This window comes from Meleagris gallopavo, chromosome 4 (assembly GCF_905368555.1).
Source record: "Meleagris gallopavo chromosome 4, MGAL_WU_HG_1.1, whole genome shotgun sequence".
In the NCBI taxonomy this organism is placed as follows: Eukaryota; Metazoa; Chordata; class Aves; order Galliformes; family Phasianidae; genus Meleagris; species Meleagris gallopavo.
Window position 1 is genome coordinate 36,590,544 of NC_139407.1, and position 17,256 is coordinate 36,607,799.

Sequence of the window (17,256 nt, forward strand, 5' to 3'; positions counted from 1 at the left end):
AACTGTTTCACTGGGAAAAGAGAAAAAAACAAAGTGGGGGGAAAAAAATCAAGGCAAAAGCCTATGGGTTAGGCACATAACTAGAATTGTGAGCCTTTAAGAGCATGTACAGAAACTGCTTACATAGATGGTATCTCTGATGTGAGAGACTGTCAGTAGGAGAACTGAGCTAGCTGGTTTTTGGGGAGACATGCAGGCGGAATGTAAGTAAATGAATAGCAGGCAGAGTGCTGCACTAGAGTGGGCTCCTGTGCTGCAGGGATCAGCTGCAAGCATGGAAATTAGTACAGATTTATAGTGCTGCCTTTGGGCAGTAAAACTGTTTCCCTGTATTTTCTGTGCATTGCAAGGATGGAAGGCATGGTAGGAATTCACCCTCCTGTTTTCTTCTCTACCTTTCCTTTGCTTGAGGAGAGACTCTCATGAGTAGTAGTGAATACTTGTGGCTATTGAAAAAGTAACTGGCTATAACATAGCCAGTCTGGCTTGTATTTGAAGGAAAATGTTGCAGAGCTCTTGAAAAAGAATTAACAATGATTTCAAAAAAAAAAAAAAAATTGAAAAACAGCACAACAATGTGTGTCTGACTGTTAATAGGGACTTGTACTTACTGCTGAACAGCAGAATTTAAAAGATCATAAAGAACTGGGTACAGAGGAATTATAATCATGCTAGTTCATTTAAGGTGCCCAAATCTATGCTGGTCCTTTTGTGGTGCGTTGGCAGTAAAAGAGAATGAGCCATTGTTGCTACATTTAACACTTGTACATTTTTATTTAGTTAAATCAGCCATTGTACACATTGCAGCTATGTATTGTTAGTGTTGTATTTTTTTTTTTTTAGTTTTTAACTAATACATGCCCTCATAGATATATTCAATTAGTGTTATCACCATGGGAACAAGATGCTGATTCATCAACTTAAAATTCACTTCTTCTCACAGTATTCAAGTTCTTTGATAACACAGCAAAAAAATCAAAATAAGAGGTGAATAACCATTATGTTGTTACACAGAACATCATCTGCACCGCAAATAACACAACAGAAATGCATTTCTTTAGAGCCCCATTCTTGAAGATCATCCTGTGCTTTGACAATAAGAAAGCCATCGATGTATCATGAAATGTTTTAGTAAGGGTCTCATTCATTTTGGCTGCCAAAACACTTTTTTTTTTTTTTCTGCCTGCCAAAAAAAAGTGTTAGCATGGCACCTCAGGTTGCTTTGTCTGCAGGGAGCCTCAGCTCCCAAGATGTGCTCATGCTTTTGGCATCTGTACTTTAATGAGAAGTGCCCTTCCTTGTTCTGAGCACTGAGTGAGTCATAAACCCAAACCATAATCGTAGAAGGTAAGCTTGGAAAAAGCATTAATCTTAAAGGAGAGGATTTGTTTTTAATCTGTTCTTGAGCATGCTATTTAAAAAAAAATAATCAAACAGCTGTTTAAAAACCTTTAGTGTGTCTGCATGTGTAATATAGTCTAAAACGCTGCAGTGCTCACCTCTAAATGTTAAGGTATAGAATACCAAGTATGTCAGATCTTTGTTCCCTTTTTTTAAAGTAAAAGTGCATACATGCTATCATGATTTTCCAGAGGGTTGATTTAGAAATATATATTATATATAGATAGGTAACAAAATATGAACAGAAACTGGCTTTTGAGGATAGTGAGCACTTACTTTCTCTTTAAAAAACATTTGATTGGAAGATAAAAACTGCTCGCTCAGTGCTTAGAGGGCTATAGTAGGTTGACACAATTACAGGAGGTTTGGTTTTGACCTTCAAATGCCACATGCATGTATCTGAAAAGAGGCAGTCTTGATTAAAACATGGTGAATTAATTATCTTTTCATATAGTGTAAGTCTTTCTCCCATAGTTATCTACAGTGCAGTGGCCAGCAGGACAATGTGGTTCGCTAAAGCAGTGATGAAAACAGGAAACTACTGTAGTTATAATTGTTTAATACACCCTGCCACACGTCCAGATCTAAAAGATTTTAATACCGTATGCAAATGTGCCATAGATATAGCTGCTAGCAAGTTGGTTACCTAATTGGATATTTTTAATTATTTCTTTTCTGGAAATCCTGAAGTGGCTGTCCAAAGGTCTTAAAAGTATCGATGGCCACAGTCAGCTCTTACTTCATGAGAACAGCTGAATTTCCAGGTTTTTAGCCTGACTCTTAGAGCCTTTAACTATAATAATAGATCCCTAAACTGGAAGTCTTATGGATGCAGCAGCAGATCTGCAGTGCTTCCTCCTCAGTCAGTGTTTGCAGTTGATCGCATTAACGTTATTTTTCTGTTGTTCACCAGTGTCAACAAACCTTGTAATCCACGACACTAATAGTATTCATAGGCAGTGTGTTTTCTGCAGTCTCATAAGTAAGTCCAAGTACTCTTGCTATATACAGTTTACATGTTAACTCCCTTTTTTCATGATGCCTGTACATAGTCACTTGAAGAGGCCTGTAGATGAAGTTGGTTTGACAAATGCAGTTTTGTGAAGCTAGTGCAGAAGCAAAGGACCAGCAAAAAGTGGCGATGCTGACAAGGTTCCAGTACAGCACAAAGACGACAACTCGGTGAATAAATCATCCAAATGAAGGATGCTATCTTTGGTCACAAATTAGCTTACAGGGTAAAAAAAAAAAAACAAATAAAAACCCAAAATCAAATACAGGGGAAAAAATGAATTCACTGCATCTGCACAAGTAGAAATGGCAGTGTCTTCCAGTGATTATGTAGGTCATAATGTCTACACCTAGAAAAGATGAATGCTGCATACTGGATGGACATGTTGTTGTTGAGGGGTGACAGCTTCTTATTTTGCATCTTGTTTCCAATCCTCTTTGCAGAAGTGTCGAAGAAGCTGCTGAAGGTCATGCTGGAGGTCATCCTGTGGTAGCGCTTCTGGTGTGTCATCCAGCTCTTCTATGTGAACATGTTTTCCATACCGATCCTTCATCACAGTCCTCTTCTGTGTGCTGGCTTTACTTAGTGTTGTCCTGAAGAGAGAGAAAGAGAAAGCAATCATAGCCCATACTTTCTGAAGGCTTTAAAGCATGCTCCCCCACTGGAGGCTTAGGGGTTTTTGTTGTTTAAAAGTGAAATGAGAGTAATTGTAGCTGGCAATTTAAACTATGGTCAGATGCTCTTTATTCATTCTGAATACAACACACGCCACAGCTTTAACTGGCTTTCATAATGTAAGCGGTTCATTTCTTCATGCTTATTAAGCATACAGTTGTAGATGTTCAGCAAAAATGTGCTGTAATACAAGGTTATGCAAGACAAGACATTCGCACAGGACCTCCCTCCTTGCTGTATTTAATGTCAGCTTACAAAGTTGTCCTATACTTAAAGGCTCCTTCATGGTATTTTCAGCTTCTTAAGCTAACAATTTCTTGAATGCGTGCAGGTCTTCCTTAAGTCATTAAAACTGTACTTGTGGCAATCTAGTGACTTATAGTCTTTCATTGTTTGTTCTCTCACCCCATTGGAACTAGCTTTGCTCTACTAGTCAGAACCATAAATGTCACTCAGCCTCTTCCAGATCTAGGCAAATGCATGTTTCTGTTAGCCTTCACCAGAAGCCTGCTTCTTGATCAGAGTCCTTGAGAGAGGACCACGGGAAGCCAAGTACTCTTGCCAAGCCACCACATCCTTTTTTTTTTTTTTTTTTTTTTTACTGAGCACTTTCAACTATTTGCAAGGCCTTCCTAGTGCACACTTCCCTTCCTGTAAGAGAATGTTAGTAATAACATTTAGTAGCTTTGTAAATAAATAGTCAGGTGCTGTCAGTGGTTTCACTTAAGACACACTTAAATTCACTTGCTTTCAGAGTAAGTTTGTTAATTTTTTTCTGGTAGCAGTTCATTGCCATGCCAAGCCAAACCTTTTAATAATTGATCCATCCTCTTTCATGATCTCCTTTTCTACTAATGCCGGGAATTGGAATTTAATTTGGTTGCCTGTAAAGCTCAAAGCCTCAAATTAAAACATAAACTTCCAATTAAAACATGGACAGAAAGCTAGGACAGAAAATAATTTTTTTCATGCTTGAGTACCTCATACAATCAAAGCTGAATGGTGAACTCCTTACATGTTTTCCTCTGTACAGATTGGTAACAATTTCTTATGTAGGATAGTTACACACTGCTGAGAGTTTTACTGAAGTATGTCTTAGAACTTTTTTCAAGTTTGAAAATGTTCAAATCAAGGCCTTGAAGTACTACATCATCCTTTACATCTGCTTACAACAACTGATACAGCAACCCTTTCCTGTTGTAGGAAATACTCTTTCTTTTTACACGCTTTCTACCTGTCAGTCTGAGCTACCTGCTCTGAGAGCTAGCAGTAATAGACTTGTATGCATAGAAATAGATGGGAGATACTTCTGAAATGGATGAAGCAGGGAACTGAGTTTGGCAAGGTTTTTCACCAAGTATTGTTACTAATAGTTCATAGAAAATAAAATAAGAAATTAGAAAGGCAGCATTTTTATGTCCTTTTGGCTGGAGGTGGGTTTTTCTTTGTTCTGGGCATAACAGCTTTTGGCTTTTGCCATCTTCCTGCACCTTTCCTTTTCTATTACTGCAATGTCTAACCTGATCAGAAGAAATACAAAAAGAGAAAAGGTGCTAATTAGCTGGTAGCAATTTCTTCATGAACAAAAGTAGTTGTTGTGATACAGCAGTTTATCCGGAGAGTAGAATTAACAGCGTCAATTACCAAAATCAGCGATATAAGGGGTAATGTGTGAATGAACTTAAAGCTTTAAGAGTAACCACACAAAACATTTCCATCAACTTAAATCCTCCATGGATTTCTTATTTTTCCAGGAATCTTAATGTTTCACAGTTAATTCTGTAAATGTAGACTCTATCCATAAATACTCTATATAATCTTTTAAATCAAAGCTTTTCATAACATGGTTAAGTGTAACAGTTTGTACTTAGTGGTTGAGTTTGATACTGCACTAGCAAAACTTTCAGTGAAGTAATCTGGCCTGGTTTAATAGTTACATGGGAAAGGTATTCTTACCTCTTCAAAGTCCTCTTTGGCTGATGGAAGATCAGTAGCTAAGCTAGCATCCCCCAGGTGTTTCTCCATTCTCTCTCCTTGCACTACAGTAGTCTTTATGACTTTGCTGACCTTGCGGCCTTCTACTGGCTCAGATTGGAAATTGGAGGCACTGGGCAAAACACCAGGTTCAGACAAAGTCACCTGGAAGGTGAGAAAATTGGTTAGGTTGGATATGATTTATGTAGCAGATACTAGCTAGCTAAGCTTTCAGTTCTTCTACCATTGTTTCTTAATCATTGCATAGAGAACAAGAAATGTTTTACTTTCTACATTACCAGTGTACATTTTATTACCTTTTTGATAACTCTGGAAAAGACGTTATAAATATGTACCTGTTCAGGCAGCAGGAACAGCCCTGAATAATTTGTTCTGTTGGGAAACTTTATGCTAGCAGGGTAAAAACTGTTGCTGGAACCAGTACTAGGCTAAAGGTGCCTTCTACCACACCACAGGCTGCCATACTGGCTTGTTTGTTCCAAGGTGAGTGGAATAACACCAATTAACAAGTGGGCCTCCTGCTGCAAATCCTTGCTGTATTCACTTAGGTAGTATTAGTGTCAGTCTGTATCATAAGGTTACCGTAATCTTCAGAGAGATGACTAACACTCGTATAAGCCAAGGAACTGACAGGAGCATAGACCGGAATTTCAGAATACCAGATAGAAGTGAAAAATATAATTTGCCAAGCAAAATCACAAATTTAGTTTATATGGGCTCCACAGGATAAGGAGTAATTCTATAATACGGTAAGCTAACTAAAATAAATGACTTTTTCTGTTACCTTATTCCTAAGGAATTACTAATTCCTAGGGTATTAATTCTGATGATTAATTCTGATGAAAGAGAATACCAATCACATTCTTAGCTTTTCTAATGATCATTTGTTAAAAGTTGCTTTCAACTGCAGTACTACTGAATTCAACCCCTCTTATTTGCTCATGCCACTCTGTTGCTACCTTAATTGTGCTAGTGTAAGTGTCTACAGGGCTGCATGGTGATCTAAAGCAGGAGAAGATAAGCTGAGAACCTTTTCGGGTTGTATTTTTCTTCGTTTTTTTTTTTTTTAAACTATCTGGCCTTGAAATAGTTTGCATAAAAGTAACCTTTTTGTTTAGCATCTTCAAAGCAAAGAATGTATCAGTAACTTAAACCTAATGCAATGTCATAGGGTGGCTTAGTTGCAGAAATTTGGAGAATATCAGATCATTTAACTTCAGTATTCACTAATTTCCTTATTAGAGTAAGAGACATAATAGCAAATATTTTCCATTTATCTGCGTGTCAACTTAATACAAAACTGCTTTCTTTGAAATTAATATTTTTCATAAATCATAAAATTTCTATCTTCTTTTCAAAGAAAGCTATCCCCTTCCTCCACCCTCTCCTTTTCTTTTTCTTTCTTTTTTTTTTTTTTTTTTTTTGGAGGCATTTCCATCTGCAAGAGAACTTTTCAAAAAATCATCTAGAACTGAATGTTCTCGCCACAATTAAAACGTAGCTCTGAACCTGTGTCCAGAGGAGAGCCACAAAAATGATCACAGTGATGGAACAACTCCATTACTAGGACAGGCTGAGACCTGGGGCTGTTCAGCTTGGAGAAGTAAGCAGCTCTGGGGAGACCTGAGAGCAGCCTTTCAGTATCTTAAGGAGCTGTAAGAAAGAAAGGGACAGACTCTTTAACGGAATCTGCTGTAGAAGGACAAATTGAAATGGCTTCAAATTAAAAGAGGGAAGGTTTAGATATAAGGAAGGAATGTTTTACAGTGAGGGTGGTGAGGCAGTGGTACAGGTTGCTCATAAGGATGATGGGTGCCCCATTCCTGGAGACATTCAAGGTCAGGCTGGAGGGGCTTCTGAGCACCTGATGGAGCTGTAGGTGTCCCTGTTCATTATAGGGCAGTTGGACTAGATGATCTTTAAAAGACTCTTCTAATGCAAATGATTCAATGATACAAAGTATGCTCTTAGAAGGCTTACTGCACTTTTGTACAACAATAAGCAAAGTAGATCTCACCTCTGACTGTTCACTGTCGCTCTTCAGCACAACTCGTTTTACAACTTTGGAATAGCCATCTCCTTCCTCAACCGTGACGGGTTTTTGAGGTGTTCCTTGCATAATGACGTCTTCTTTTTCAGTGCCATCTGGAGAAATGTATCGCCGGATGATCTTTCTAGTGACCTGAAGGAATGAAATAGAACTTTGTCCCAAAAGAATTAACAGTAATAGATCATTTCTTCCTATTCTCTAAATAGCATGCTTTCGTTGAAAGGCATTTTTTCCTACATACGAAAACTTGCATAGGTGGGGTTCAGCATTTTTAAGGCTTTAACACACGTACTCACATACTCGCCTATAGTACAGCAGCACTTTGATGCATTGGCTCTACTTAGTTTACTGCATAGCAAAGCTTCCATAAACTTACTTCACAAGTGAATTGAGGATACATATACAGTTAAAACAACAACACATATTAAAATGACTTGCTAAAACAGTATAGTGTCTTAGAACATTGTTTGCAATTGCACAACTGCTAAAAGCCATTTTCAAGCTGGTGTTTTCAAAAACACTAATTAAAAGGCTTCTCTAACTAAGAGCTTAGCTATCAAGTACTGTATCAAGAACTGTACAGTGACTTGGTCATTACAGTGATAATTCAATGCTAGTACTATCTTCTGCTCAGCACTAGTGAGCTAGAATTAACCTGCTGAAGTGACCTAATCTGATGCTTAAGTTTTCTAGGTGTTGTCAAGCCAAGCAAAGAGGAGCAGAAAAGAATTACAGGGTTGAAGATGAGATAAATCTCTCAGGAGGGCAGCTATGCATCTTTTACTGGACATTCTCATATATTTTCCCCACCCCTTTTGACGAGATGGCATTAAGCAGTTACAACATTAAGCTGTCCAACAGCTTATTTGAAATGAAGATCTATCAGATTGTTTGTGTAAGAGGTGAAGGTAATACTTGCCCAGGCTCAGCCAGATGCAGCCAAAAGAATAAAGTCAAAGTATACTCACCCAAGCCTGGAAATATTTGTCTGAGGGAAGAGGGAGTGTGGCAGGTCATTTTATTTCAAAATTATTTCCAACAGCTTCTAGAGGGATACTATCCAGCTGAGTGTCTATGATATTTTATTGGGAGACAGTAGAGAAGTTTGCCATGTCCTAGACCAATTGTCTAAGCACTGAACTGTTAGGTAAGCAAGGAGGATAGAAACTCCTATTACATTTCCATGCTGTTCAAAATTAAATTTATAACCAAGCTCTGAAAATACTTGAGGCCATCATACAAATCATTTATGGTACAGAGAACAACAAAAGTTTAACTGTATGTACAGCTACACAAAATTAGGAAACTCTGGGCACAGCTGAGTACAGATTTCAAGGGGCTAAAGTCTGAGTTTAGGTGACTTGTGGTTCTAGCCTTCCATTAGTTTCATTAATACGGGTATATTTACGCTCTTAGATAAAATTGTTTGGTTCTGTTGTTGTTGCAGTAGTTTGTTTGTTTTATTAAAAAAACTTCTTCTCATAAATTGAGGTCTATATGGGTTTAAGTGGAAAATTAAAGTACGTCAAGTTATGAACTATAACACACAATGATCTAGTAAATAAGAATAAATCTTCATATTTTGGAATCTCTCGTGAACAGAACTTCTGTTGTGGTTTTTGCTTAATTTATTAAAATGATGAACCTTCACAAAAGAAATTTGGGGATGTATGTGGATTTATCATCATTTTATAGGACAGTAAGAAGGTAGCAAGGGGTGTAACTGATAATACCTTCTTTACCACTGTGTGGCCATGTTCATCTGTGTATTGTTCTTCTGTGACTGTTTCTGGTGGCATTTCAGGCATACTATCGGCCTGTATGACAAAGAACAAACTTTCATGAAGCAGTGCTTTAATGCAGGTAATTTTTTCAAAAAAGCAACTTTAAAATCAGTTAGTTAGAATTCAAAAATTTAGAAATATTAGGATTTGTTATTCTGCAAATAAGTATCTAAGAACATGCAAAGAAAAATTGTACCACAGTAGGCAAAAACATGTTAGTTGATGGTGTTGTGGATTGGGCTGAATAAAGACTCTGTCCTCCTGCTGAAGTGTTTAATGGCATTTAGAGTTGTGTTAGAAAAGGTATTACTATGATCCTGTTTTCTTGAAAAGGTATTAGAATGATTTATGTAACGATCATGCATTATTCAGGAGCATTCCAGCTTCAGTTGCAATAACAGCCACGTGGTTGTCTCAGCCTCACTCCGAAAGGTGTTACCCTGGCCTTAGTCACCATTGGCTTGTGCAGTCATTCCACACTTAGTACCTGAATAATCACCCGGCGACGAACGACTCTGGTAGTTACCATCTCGTCCTCATCCGAGCTGGTTTCCAGCTCACCTAACTCCTCTGCTAACTCCTATTGGAAGCATGGAAACAGTGCTCTGTTGTATGCAGCATTAGCAGTATTTATAGGCTCTGTCTTGTTTTTATCTAAACTCATCTTTTCAAAATTTTACTTTTATGATTTTGGCCTCTTAACTGTAATTAACCTATGAAACATTTACACAGGAACCGGAGGGAAGCTTTGCCACTTAACTATAAGTTAGCTATTCATTAGCATATTGAAAAGAAGGTATGGTACTAATGGTAAGATGCTCTTAGTAGTCTTGGTGCTCTTAAGGTTGCCAGAGACAAACCTGAAATAGGTTGCATGACATGGCTGAGTTGAACTAGACCGTGTTACTACCCCCACCTCTGGAAATTCATATGTACTGCATACAGATTCTGTATTGCACAGAAAATCATATGAAAACCTCTTAATCCTTCATCCTTAGAAGTGCGTAGCACAGCATATAGGCAGTAAGACTAAACAGTATTAATTATAAGACAATATATCAACAGTTCTGGCGCCAGAGAGATCCAAGAAAAATTAGTTGCAAGTGTCCTGCACAAGAAAGAATTCAAAATTTAAATCAAGAGATCGAAAGAGAAAGAGAAGCTGAAAAGAAATAGTCGGGAAGCATAAAAGATAAAAAGCATAAGTGAGAGAATAAATAAGAAGGTGCAAGAGGCAATGTAGATTTGGGGGAGGTGGAGATTACTATAGTGAATAAGTAGTATGTCATAGTTGAGGTCAGCCTTTTCTGCAGAAACCTGAAGCTGCCAAATAATATAATTTCTCCACTAAAAGCCATGCAGCTGCTGTCCTTTATTCCCTCTGGACTTTTCCTAACAAAATATGCAAGAATGTTCCCTCTTCTGCCACAGACAGACCTACATCAGATACTTCTTGTTTTTCTCTTCCATCCTTTGTCTCTTTCTCTTTACTGCTCGTATGCTACATAACTACATAAACAGCAAGGTCTTTTCTTCCAGTACATCTTTAGTCTTCTCTAATGCACACCCTGCTGTCATATTCTTTTTCCATCTCACTAAGTTTACAATACTTTTAATGACTTTCTTCACAATGCTCTTGTCTTTCTTAAACTTTTAATGTAACTTTATCTCATTACATAAATTTTTCAGCTTTAACTTCTACGTGGTTTGTGTCTGCATGTCTTACAAGCACTATGTAATTCTTTCTCACATGCGTGGGGCCTAAACGCCACAGACCAAAGGACAGGCAGGGGAAACAAAATCTGAATCACAGTTCAGATTTCAGGATTTTGGTTTTGCTTTTGTTTCCAAATCTCTATACAAATGATTTAAAGTGCTCTCATAACCAGAGAAGAAAGAGAAACAGCTCAGTGGCAGACAGATTAATCAGGCTGTCTGTAACTGTTAGTAAATATTCCCGTCTTATGGAATGAACCAGACATAAAACTTGTGCTTCTGTGTCAATTGAGGAAAAGTTGTTATTTACCTTTTCTAAAGATTCCTCCTCATAGCCACTTCCAAGCTTTTCTGGTTGTTCATCAATTGACTCCACTATCACTAGACTAGTTCTCCTTGGAGAGAGGTCATCCTGATGGAGATGGAGCTCTTCAGGCTCTTGGATGATGGGAGAACCACCTCTCTGAGCAGATGATGAGGGTTGTGGGGATGTTTTTTCTCTCTCTTCCTTTGTTGCACTGAAGTGTGCAGATGTATCACTTGCTGCTGCCTGCTCTCTTCCAGGAGTTGTGACACTGCGAATTAAAGGTTCGAGGAAAATAACTGCAATGCAGCCCTTTCCAGCTTCCATAAATGAACATCTATGCACTGATTAAATACTGTTATGCCATCTAGTAAAGACTAGAAATAACAGATATTCCTTGGCAGTAAGTACAGATGCATATATTAAAACATAATGTACATGCAGTAATTTTCTGCTTCATGTAGGTGAATTGTGTCTTCAGATATTAATTTAACTGATCTAATTGAGCTTTATCACAAAATCTTTGTCCAACTCTGCTGCCAGGGTGACCCCACTTTTAATTTATGCAGTCTGTGCAAGTATTAACTGTTTCACTGCCTAGAATCATCTTTTGAGGCTGACTTCTCTCTTTTCATGTATACTGCTAAAAGAAAAAATATCAAAAGTGGTGGAATTACAGCCTGAAAAATAGCAAACCTGCAAAATTACATCTTCAGTTTTTTAAACTTCTTAGAAAGCATGTAGCTCTAGAACTTTGCTTTTCCCTTAACTGAGGAAATTGTTATATCTTAGTCCAGATTCCCTTTTCCATAACCATAAATCATGACTAGATAACAGTAATAGTAGCAGTGACAGAATAACTTGGATGTGTTATGTGTTGTTTTTTTCCTGGTATAAGATGGGCTTCAACAATCTATTGTAACCCCCTCAACTGCTGCTCTCCAAAAATGTGTGTTCTGAAGAAAGAAAATATTTCATTGTAGTACAAGTTAAACAGTATCGATCCAGTCTTTTTCCCCCATTTATTGGGCTAAATACAGAATACTTTTTCTAACAAACGCTTTCTCTACTTAAAAAGCTGTTCCTTATAAGCTGTTTACATCTAGCCCATTTTTTTCTTCTAATTTAAAGTAGACATGAAGTTTAGAAATTTTCCTGTCATTGCTACTTTCATTTTAGTGTCGGTAATATTGTCTCAAAATATTTTATCTTTGGAAATAAGAGTAGCTTTAAGGAATTCTTGTTCTGAATGCACAGAAATACAAATAAATATACAAAATATACAAATAATATTTATATCAGCTGTTAGTATTTGCAGTGAAGCCTTCTCCAGCTTTTCTACGATCTGTGATAGCTGCTATCCATATCAAAGCTAACTGCTCTCAGGAAAATCACATAGAAGGAAATCTTTCATTTTGCTAGCCCATGAACACCTGAGTCAACCTTGTAGTGTTATCACTGTGAACACAAGATTAGTGACAGTGGGAAGAAAGAAACTTTTTCAGGTTCCTTTTCAAATGAAACCAACTTCCCTGACAAAGCTGATTCAGGATTGAAAGCTATGTCACACGGGTCATCTAAGTCTATTATGTGTTGTTCCTTTAAGTACTTTTGCCTTGTCCATGTAAAGCCCTCCTTCTGTTCCTTTAGCCATCTGAGATTTGCAGATTGGCTTTTAATCTAGTTGTTATTATGTAATTAGGAGTTTTTTAAGTAATGATCAAGTTAGCTAAATTTTTGCCTAAACTCAAAAACAACATCCTGAAGTTGAAGAAAGGATTCTCTCATATTATTTACCTGCTGTCTAACATAAAAAATACACTCTTTGTTAGGGAAAAAAGTTTAAAGTAACTGTCTTCTTTCAATGCATTGAACTAGCTTATTTCTTCATGGTCAATGCAAAGGACCAATTTTCTCTCCCAGTCCTTACAGCTTCCTTCACATGGATCAAAAATGGAAACTTCTAGAAGAAACTACTGAACTTGTGAGCAAAACTGAAGGAAAATTCTACTGAATCCAAATGTTAAAATCTTCATATCACACAGAGAAGAGAGAATGTATTCTACACAAGATTCACTGTCATCTTTCAACACTTACAAATATTCATGGTGTGAAGATGTTGTTTCTACCACATTGTGGGGTTTCCCTGAGAATTCAGCTTCCACTTGTTCTTTGTGTGTTTGCCTTAGGAGCTCAGCCATTGAAAGCTCTGCCTCACTCCTAGGAGTACTGTCCTGAAAAGGAGAATAACTGACAGATACATCTTCCTCAGAAACGATGGGAGGGTGTTCCATTGGGTCACTGTCTTTAGACATTCTGTGCCTCTCTTCTGGCTTATGTCTTGAACTGTACAGTTCTTCTTGCAGTACAGAAAACCCTTTAAAAAAAGAAATGAGAAATGTCATTACAAGTCTCTTTAGAGTACAGAAAGTCATTCTAATTCTCCATGTGCATTTAAAATCCCCAAAACAATGAAATGACCTGAAGATTTTAGAAGTCTTGAGTGGCAGAGGGTATAACCTCTCTAAGCAGGAGAAGGATCACTGGATTACCATTAGAATTACCCAATACTGAATCTTGACAGTAACAGGCAAAATAGAATCTGCACAGAAGTTTATCTACACCATTTAATCTCAGGCACTTCGAAGTGTGGGAGATTTGCAATAGTTTTTTCTCCCAAAGAGTGAAAGAGGTTTTAGTGACCTTTTTTTTACCTGTCCTTCATATAGCTGTTTACAGGAAAACAAACAAACAAACAAAAAAGCTTACAGAAGTCCTTAGCTTGTATAGCTGCAAAATTAATTACTTTGCAAGTCTGAGGGGGAAAAATTGGATATGGTGCGAGGTGTGAGGATTAGCTAAACAAATGTTTCAAAGCACATTTAAAATTAAAAAAAAAAAAACATTCTCTAATCCTGTAGAAGTAGTAAAATAACATGTTCGTTTGTATCCAGCAGACAACTGACATGCTCTCGTTTGTTAATGTCTGAGCTCTTGTTTTTCTTCACTAGCCACGTTCACTGGGAACTAAAGTCCAAAGAATAGCTTGGTGGAAAGCATAGCTATTTGTACTGAATTTAAGAAGGCATGGAGGTTAACATTTTTAAACTAACTAGCTGTTACAGTTGAATGCTAAATACAGCAAATATGACCTATTCCTACATCATCTACATAAAGATGGAATGTCTACAGCTAATACTTTTCTGAGCTACTGGTTTAATACTAAGTTAAGGGTGTAAAAGTATCAGTTGAAAACAGAGGATTTTACTTCGTACAATTTTAAGATATTTCTTTAGTGTTTAAATAGGACTTGTAAACTCAAGTATTCCAACAGCATCGTAGCAGCATTACAAACAATATCCTGGATATCTCCTTATTACAAAGATTTCACCAAGATTAATGCAACCTTCTTAACTTCTAAGAGAGCAATTGTATAAACAAAAATATAAACTGGACCCAAGTATTTGCAGTACTTTCTGACGATATTCTCTTATTTTCCTTATAAGAATCAGCTGATGCAGAGATTTTATACCTAGTGAAATAGTGACCTGTGTGATGTCATGCTTCCATTCACATGCACTGTGATTTCAAAATTAGATTCTAGTGCTCAGTCACAGCAGTTAACAGATTATTCTAGTCTGACATCTCAGAACAGGATCATAACCTGGGCAGCCTGTGACTGTATCAGGATATGTTTACCTTCACTATGGTCCAATCCTATTGTTTGTTCAATTTCTGCATATGTGCGAGTGCCGTGGACCTGCATAGAGTCAATGCCACTGGTCTCCATTAGGTGAACAATATCCATTCGGTTGATTTTTGTAAGACACTGAGTAAGACTTGTATCTGTGGGATTAGAATGACATCATATAGCTGAGTTAAGAATCTCACAGGGCTCTCTCCCTTCTATTTTCCATTTGAAGTATGTATGTAGGGTACCAACTTAGAAAAATTTTTATGTAAAAATCTAAGTTTTACTGACAAGCTGCATACAAACATTACCAGTAATCTTGTTTCTTCTTTCAAAGTAGTTTAGTTCCCCTAAATATTTTTTTCTGTTTAGGGAAAAAGAAGACTCAGTGTTTTTCTACTCTTACTTTGCTGGAAGAGGTTCTATCTTGTTTTCCAAATAAACAGAATTAAACCATTTTTTCTAACTGAGAATCTTATGACACACCATGTTAAACAGATAAACTTTATAAAAAAGAAAAAAGCCTAATCTGCAGCCCTTCTTTCTGTGCCTAAATTTTACCCATATTTTCCCTTTCTGATTCACAGCACACATAGGTCACCTTGCACAGCAGAGACAGTAGATATGTACAATAACTGATAATGAACCTGTTGCGTGTTTCCCATCCCTTTCAAGCCAATATTTGAGGAGTGCATGGCTCTGGTCTTGAAGCGAATTAGGATTTTCAATCCTGATTTGGTGAATTTGCTCTTCTGTGAAATCCAGTTCTCTTGCTAACTCTGAAAAAGAAATCCTTTTCTGTGAAGATGTATTTTATTTTTCCCACTTTACATCTATTTTACAGTTGTCAGCAACAAAGTTGATTACAAACTTTTCTGAAACTAATTTCTCTTTACTTCTACGTACTTTGCGTTAAGTTTAGAGAGAATGTTAAACAAGATGTTCAAGACAAAGATAATGTATTATGCTTAGAAGTTATGGGTCTGTGGGAGTTTTTCTTTTTTGTGTGTACCATTCTGAGTTCTCAGAGTTCTCACAACACTACAGGCCAAACCATAACACAGCACTATGCTTACCAGTTTCATGTCCCCTGAAACGTTTAATGTTTTGGAAATTTTTACCAAAATCTAGTGAAATAATTCATTTTAAGTAGTGGCATTTTTTAGGGCTAGATTAAGACATGATCATGCTCCTCCCTTGGACTTATTTCATCAGAGGAAAAATAAAATAGTATCCTTCTGACTAAGCACAGGCTCAGACAGCAGCCCAGTCTCGTCACCCCTCTTGTAGCCCCAAAGGAACATTTGACACAGTCAATTTTACCATAATCAATCTTCATCATATCTCAAAAACAGGAATATTTATGCAGGTATATTACTCTGTCCCTTCAAAAATCCTATGAATCACTAACATCTATTTTGATGAACATACCTTTTTTCCTAGTTTTGTTTTCAGAACTGTGTAGTCTTTAAAAGTATTTTGTAAGATTGCACAGTTTAACACAGCATGGAGATTTCTAGACAAGTCTTTCTTTGTGAACATTCTGGACCAATTTTCAGTGATAGAGAGCTACAGTTCATCCTCTGTTATCTCACTTTTCTCCAGTGGTATTAATACACTATCTTAAAGTGACTTACAAACACATCCCTTTTCCCTCAGCATATTTCCACAGAAAATAAGTTAACGTAACTTTTCCCTGTACTGGCCTTCTGCCTCATGATTTCCAGAACGCAGCTGATGTCTATTCATTTATCTTTCAGCCGCTTTATCCTTTAGAGCCATTACACTTTGCAAGAAAGTGAAGAGTAACATCTGACAATTCTTTGTCACTTTTCTCATCCTAACAGTTTTTCCTCTGGAGATGCCACAACAAGCAGAGTCCTTAGCTCTGCATCTTACAACATCTTACTTAATAAGCTGGAGGAATTTTGGTAACCACTAGACAGACCGTCTAGTTCCTATAAGTTACTGAAATATTTCTATGGAATGGCTTTAGATAATCATCTGAAAGAAAAATGAAAATACTGAAGAATGCTTGCCTTGTTTCTCTCTAGAATAGATCATGTATTTTACCTGTCCAACTGAATCCAAGGTGATCAGCAATGTGAGCCAGTCTTTCCTCAGTCCGTTCACGATCATCCTGTTGATCTAAAGTTCAAAGAGAATAGCCACAAGTTGTCTTTTACAAATTAAAAAGCATTTCTTATAGGTGATAAGCCCAAGGAGGGAAACTTTTTTTCTGACTGGTCTAATCTAAATGTGAATGGGCTGCTACAATTTAGTAGTTAAAGTAAGGTCTATAAATCTCCAGCCTTCTTGCATGACTTTTCCAAAAGTATAGAACTATCTAGAAATTTTTTATTTAAAAATCAGACTTTCATGTAAAAAATTAGGATTGAAATACCTACTGTTCCTACTCTTATCCAAGCATTTTATTCTAAGACTTAAGACTTTAACTAAGTCAAGAGCCATAATATTCCACACCTCCTTAGTAAATGCCAAGGCTGAAAAATTCATCTGGACTGGTGCTTCTAATTGTGCTTCTTTCTGTGGTAGGGAAAAATCTGTTCGAAGCGTCCATTTGACATTTCATACTAGGTTTGTGTTTGTAAATTACTTACTTACTTA

General features: G+C 37.0%; 1 protein-coding gene across 1 annotated transcript in view; it reads right to left on the minus strand.

Annotated features, from left to right (window-relative positions):
- Positions 1–743: 743 nt before the first annotated feature.
- Positions 744–17,256, minus strand: part of ANK2 (ankyrin 2) — a 230,440-nt gene continuing 213,927 nt past the window's right edge. The window contains exons 38-48 of the mRNA XM_085222883.1: positions 16,702–16,776; positions 15,276–15,407; positions 14,637–14,783; positions 13,035–13,314; positions 10,944–11,208; positions 9,405–9,497; positions 8,867–8,950; positions 7,101–7,265; positions 5,045–5,227; positions 3,897–3,988; positions 744–3,006 (exon numbers count right to left, since the gene is read on the minus strand). Of these exons, the coding sequence (XP_085079009.1) occupies positions 2,823–3,006; positions 3,897–3,988; positions 5,045–5,227; positions 7,101–7,265; positions 8,867–8,950; positions 9,405–9,497; positions 10,944–11,208; positions 13,035–13,314; positions 14,637–14,783; positions 15,276–15,407; positions 16,702–16,776 (1,700 nt within the window). The 3' untranslated portion in view covers positions 744–2,822. The remainder of the gene's footprint in view (positions 3,007–3,896; positions 3,989–5,044; positions 5,228–7,100; positions 7,266–8,866; positions 8,951–9,404; positions 9,498–10,943; positions 11,209–13,034; positions 13,315–14,636; positions 14,784–15,275; positions 15,408–16,701; positions 16,777–17,256) is intronic.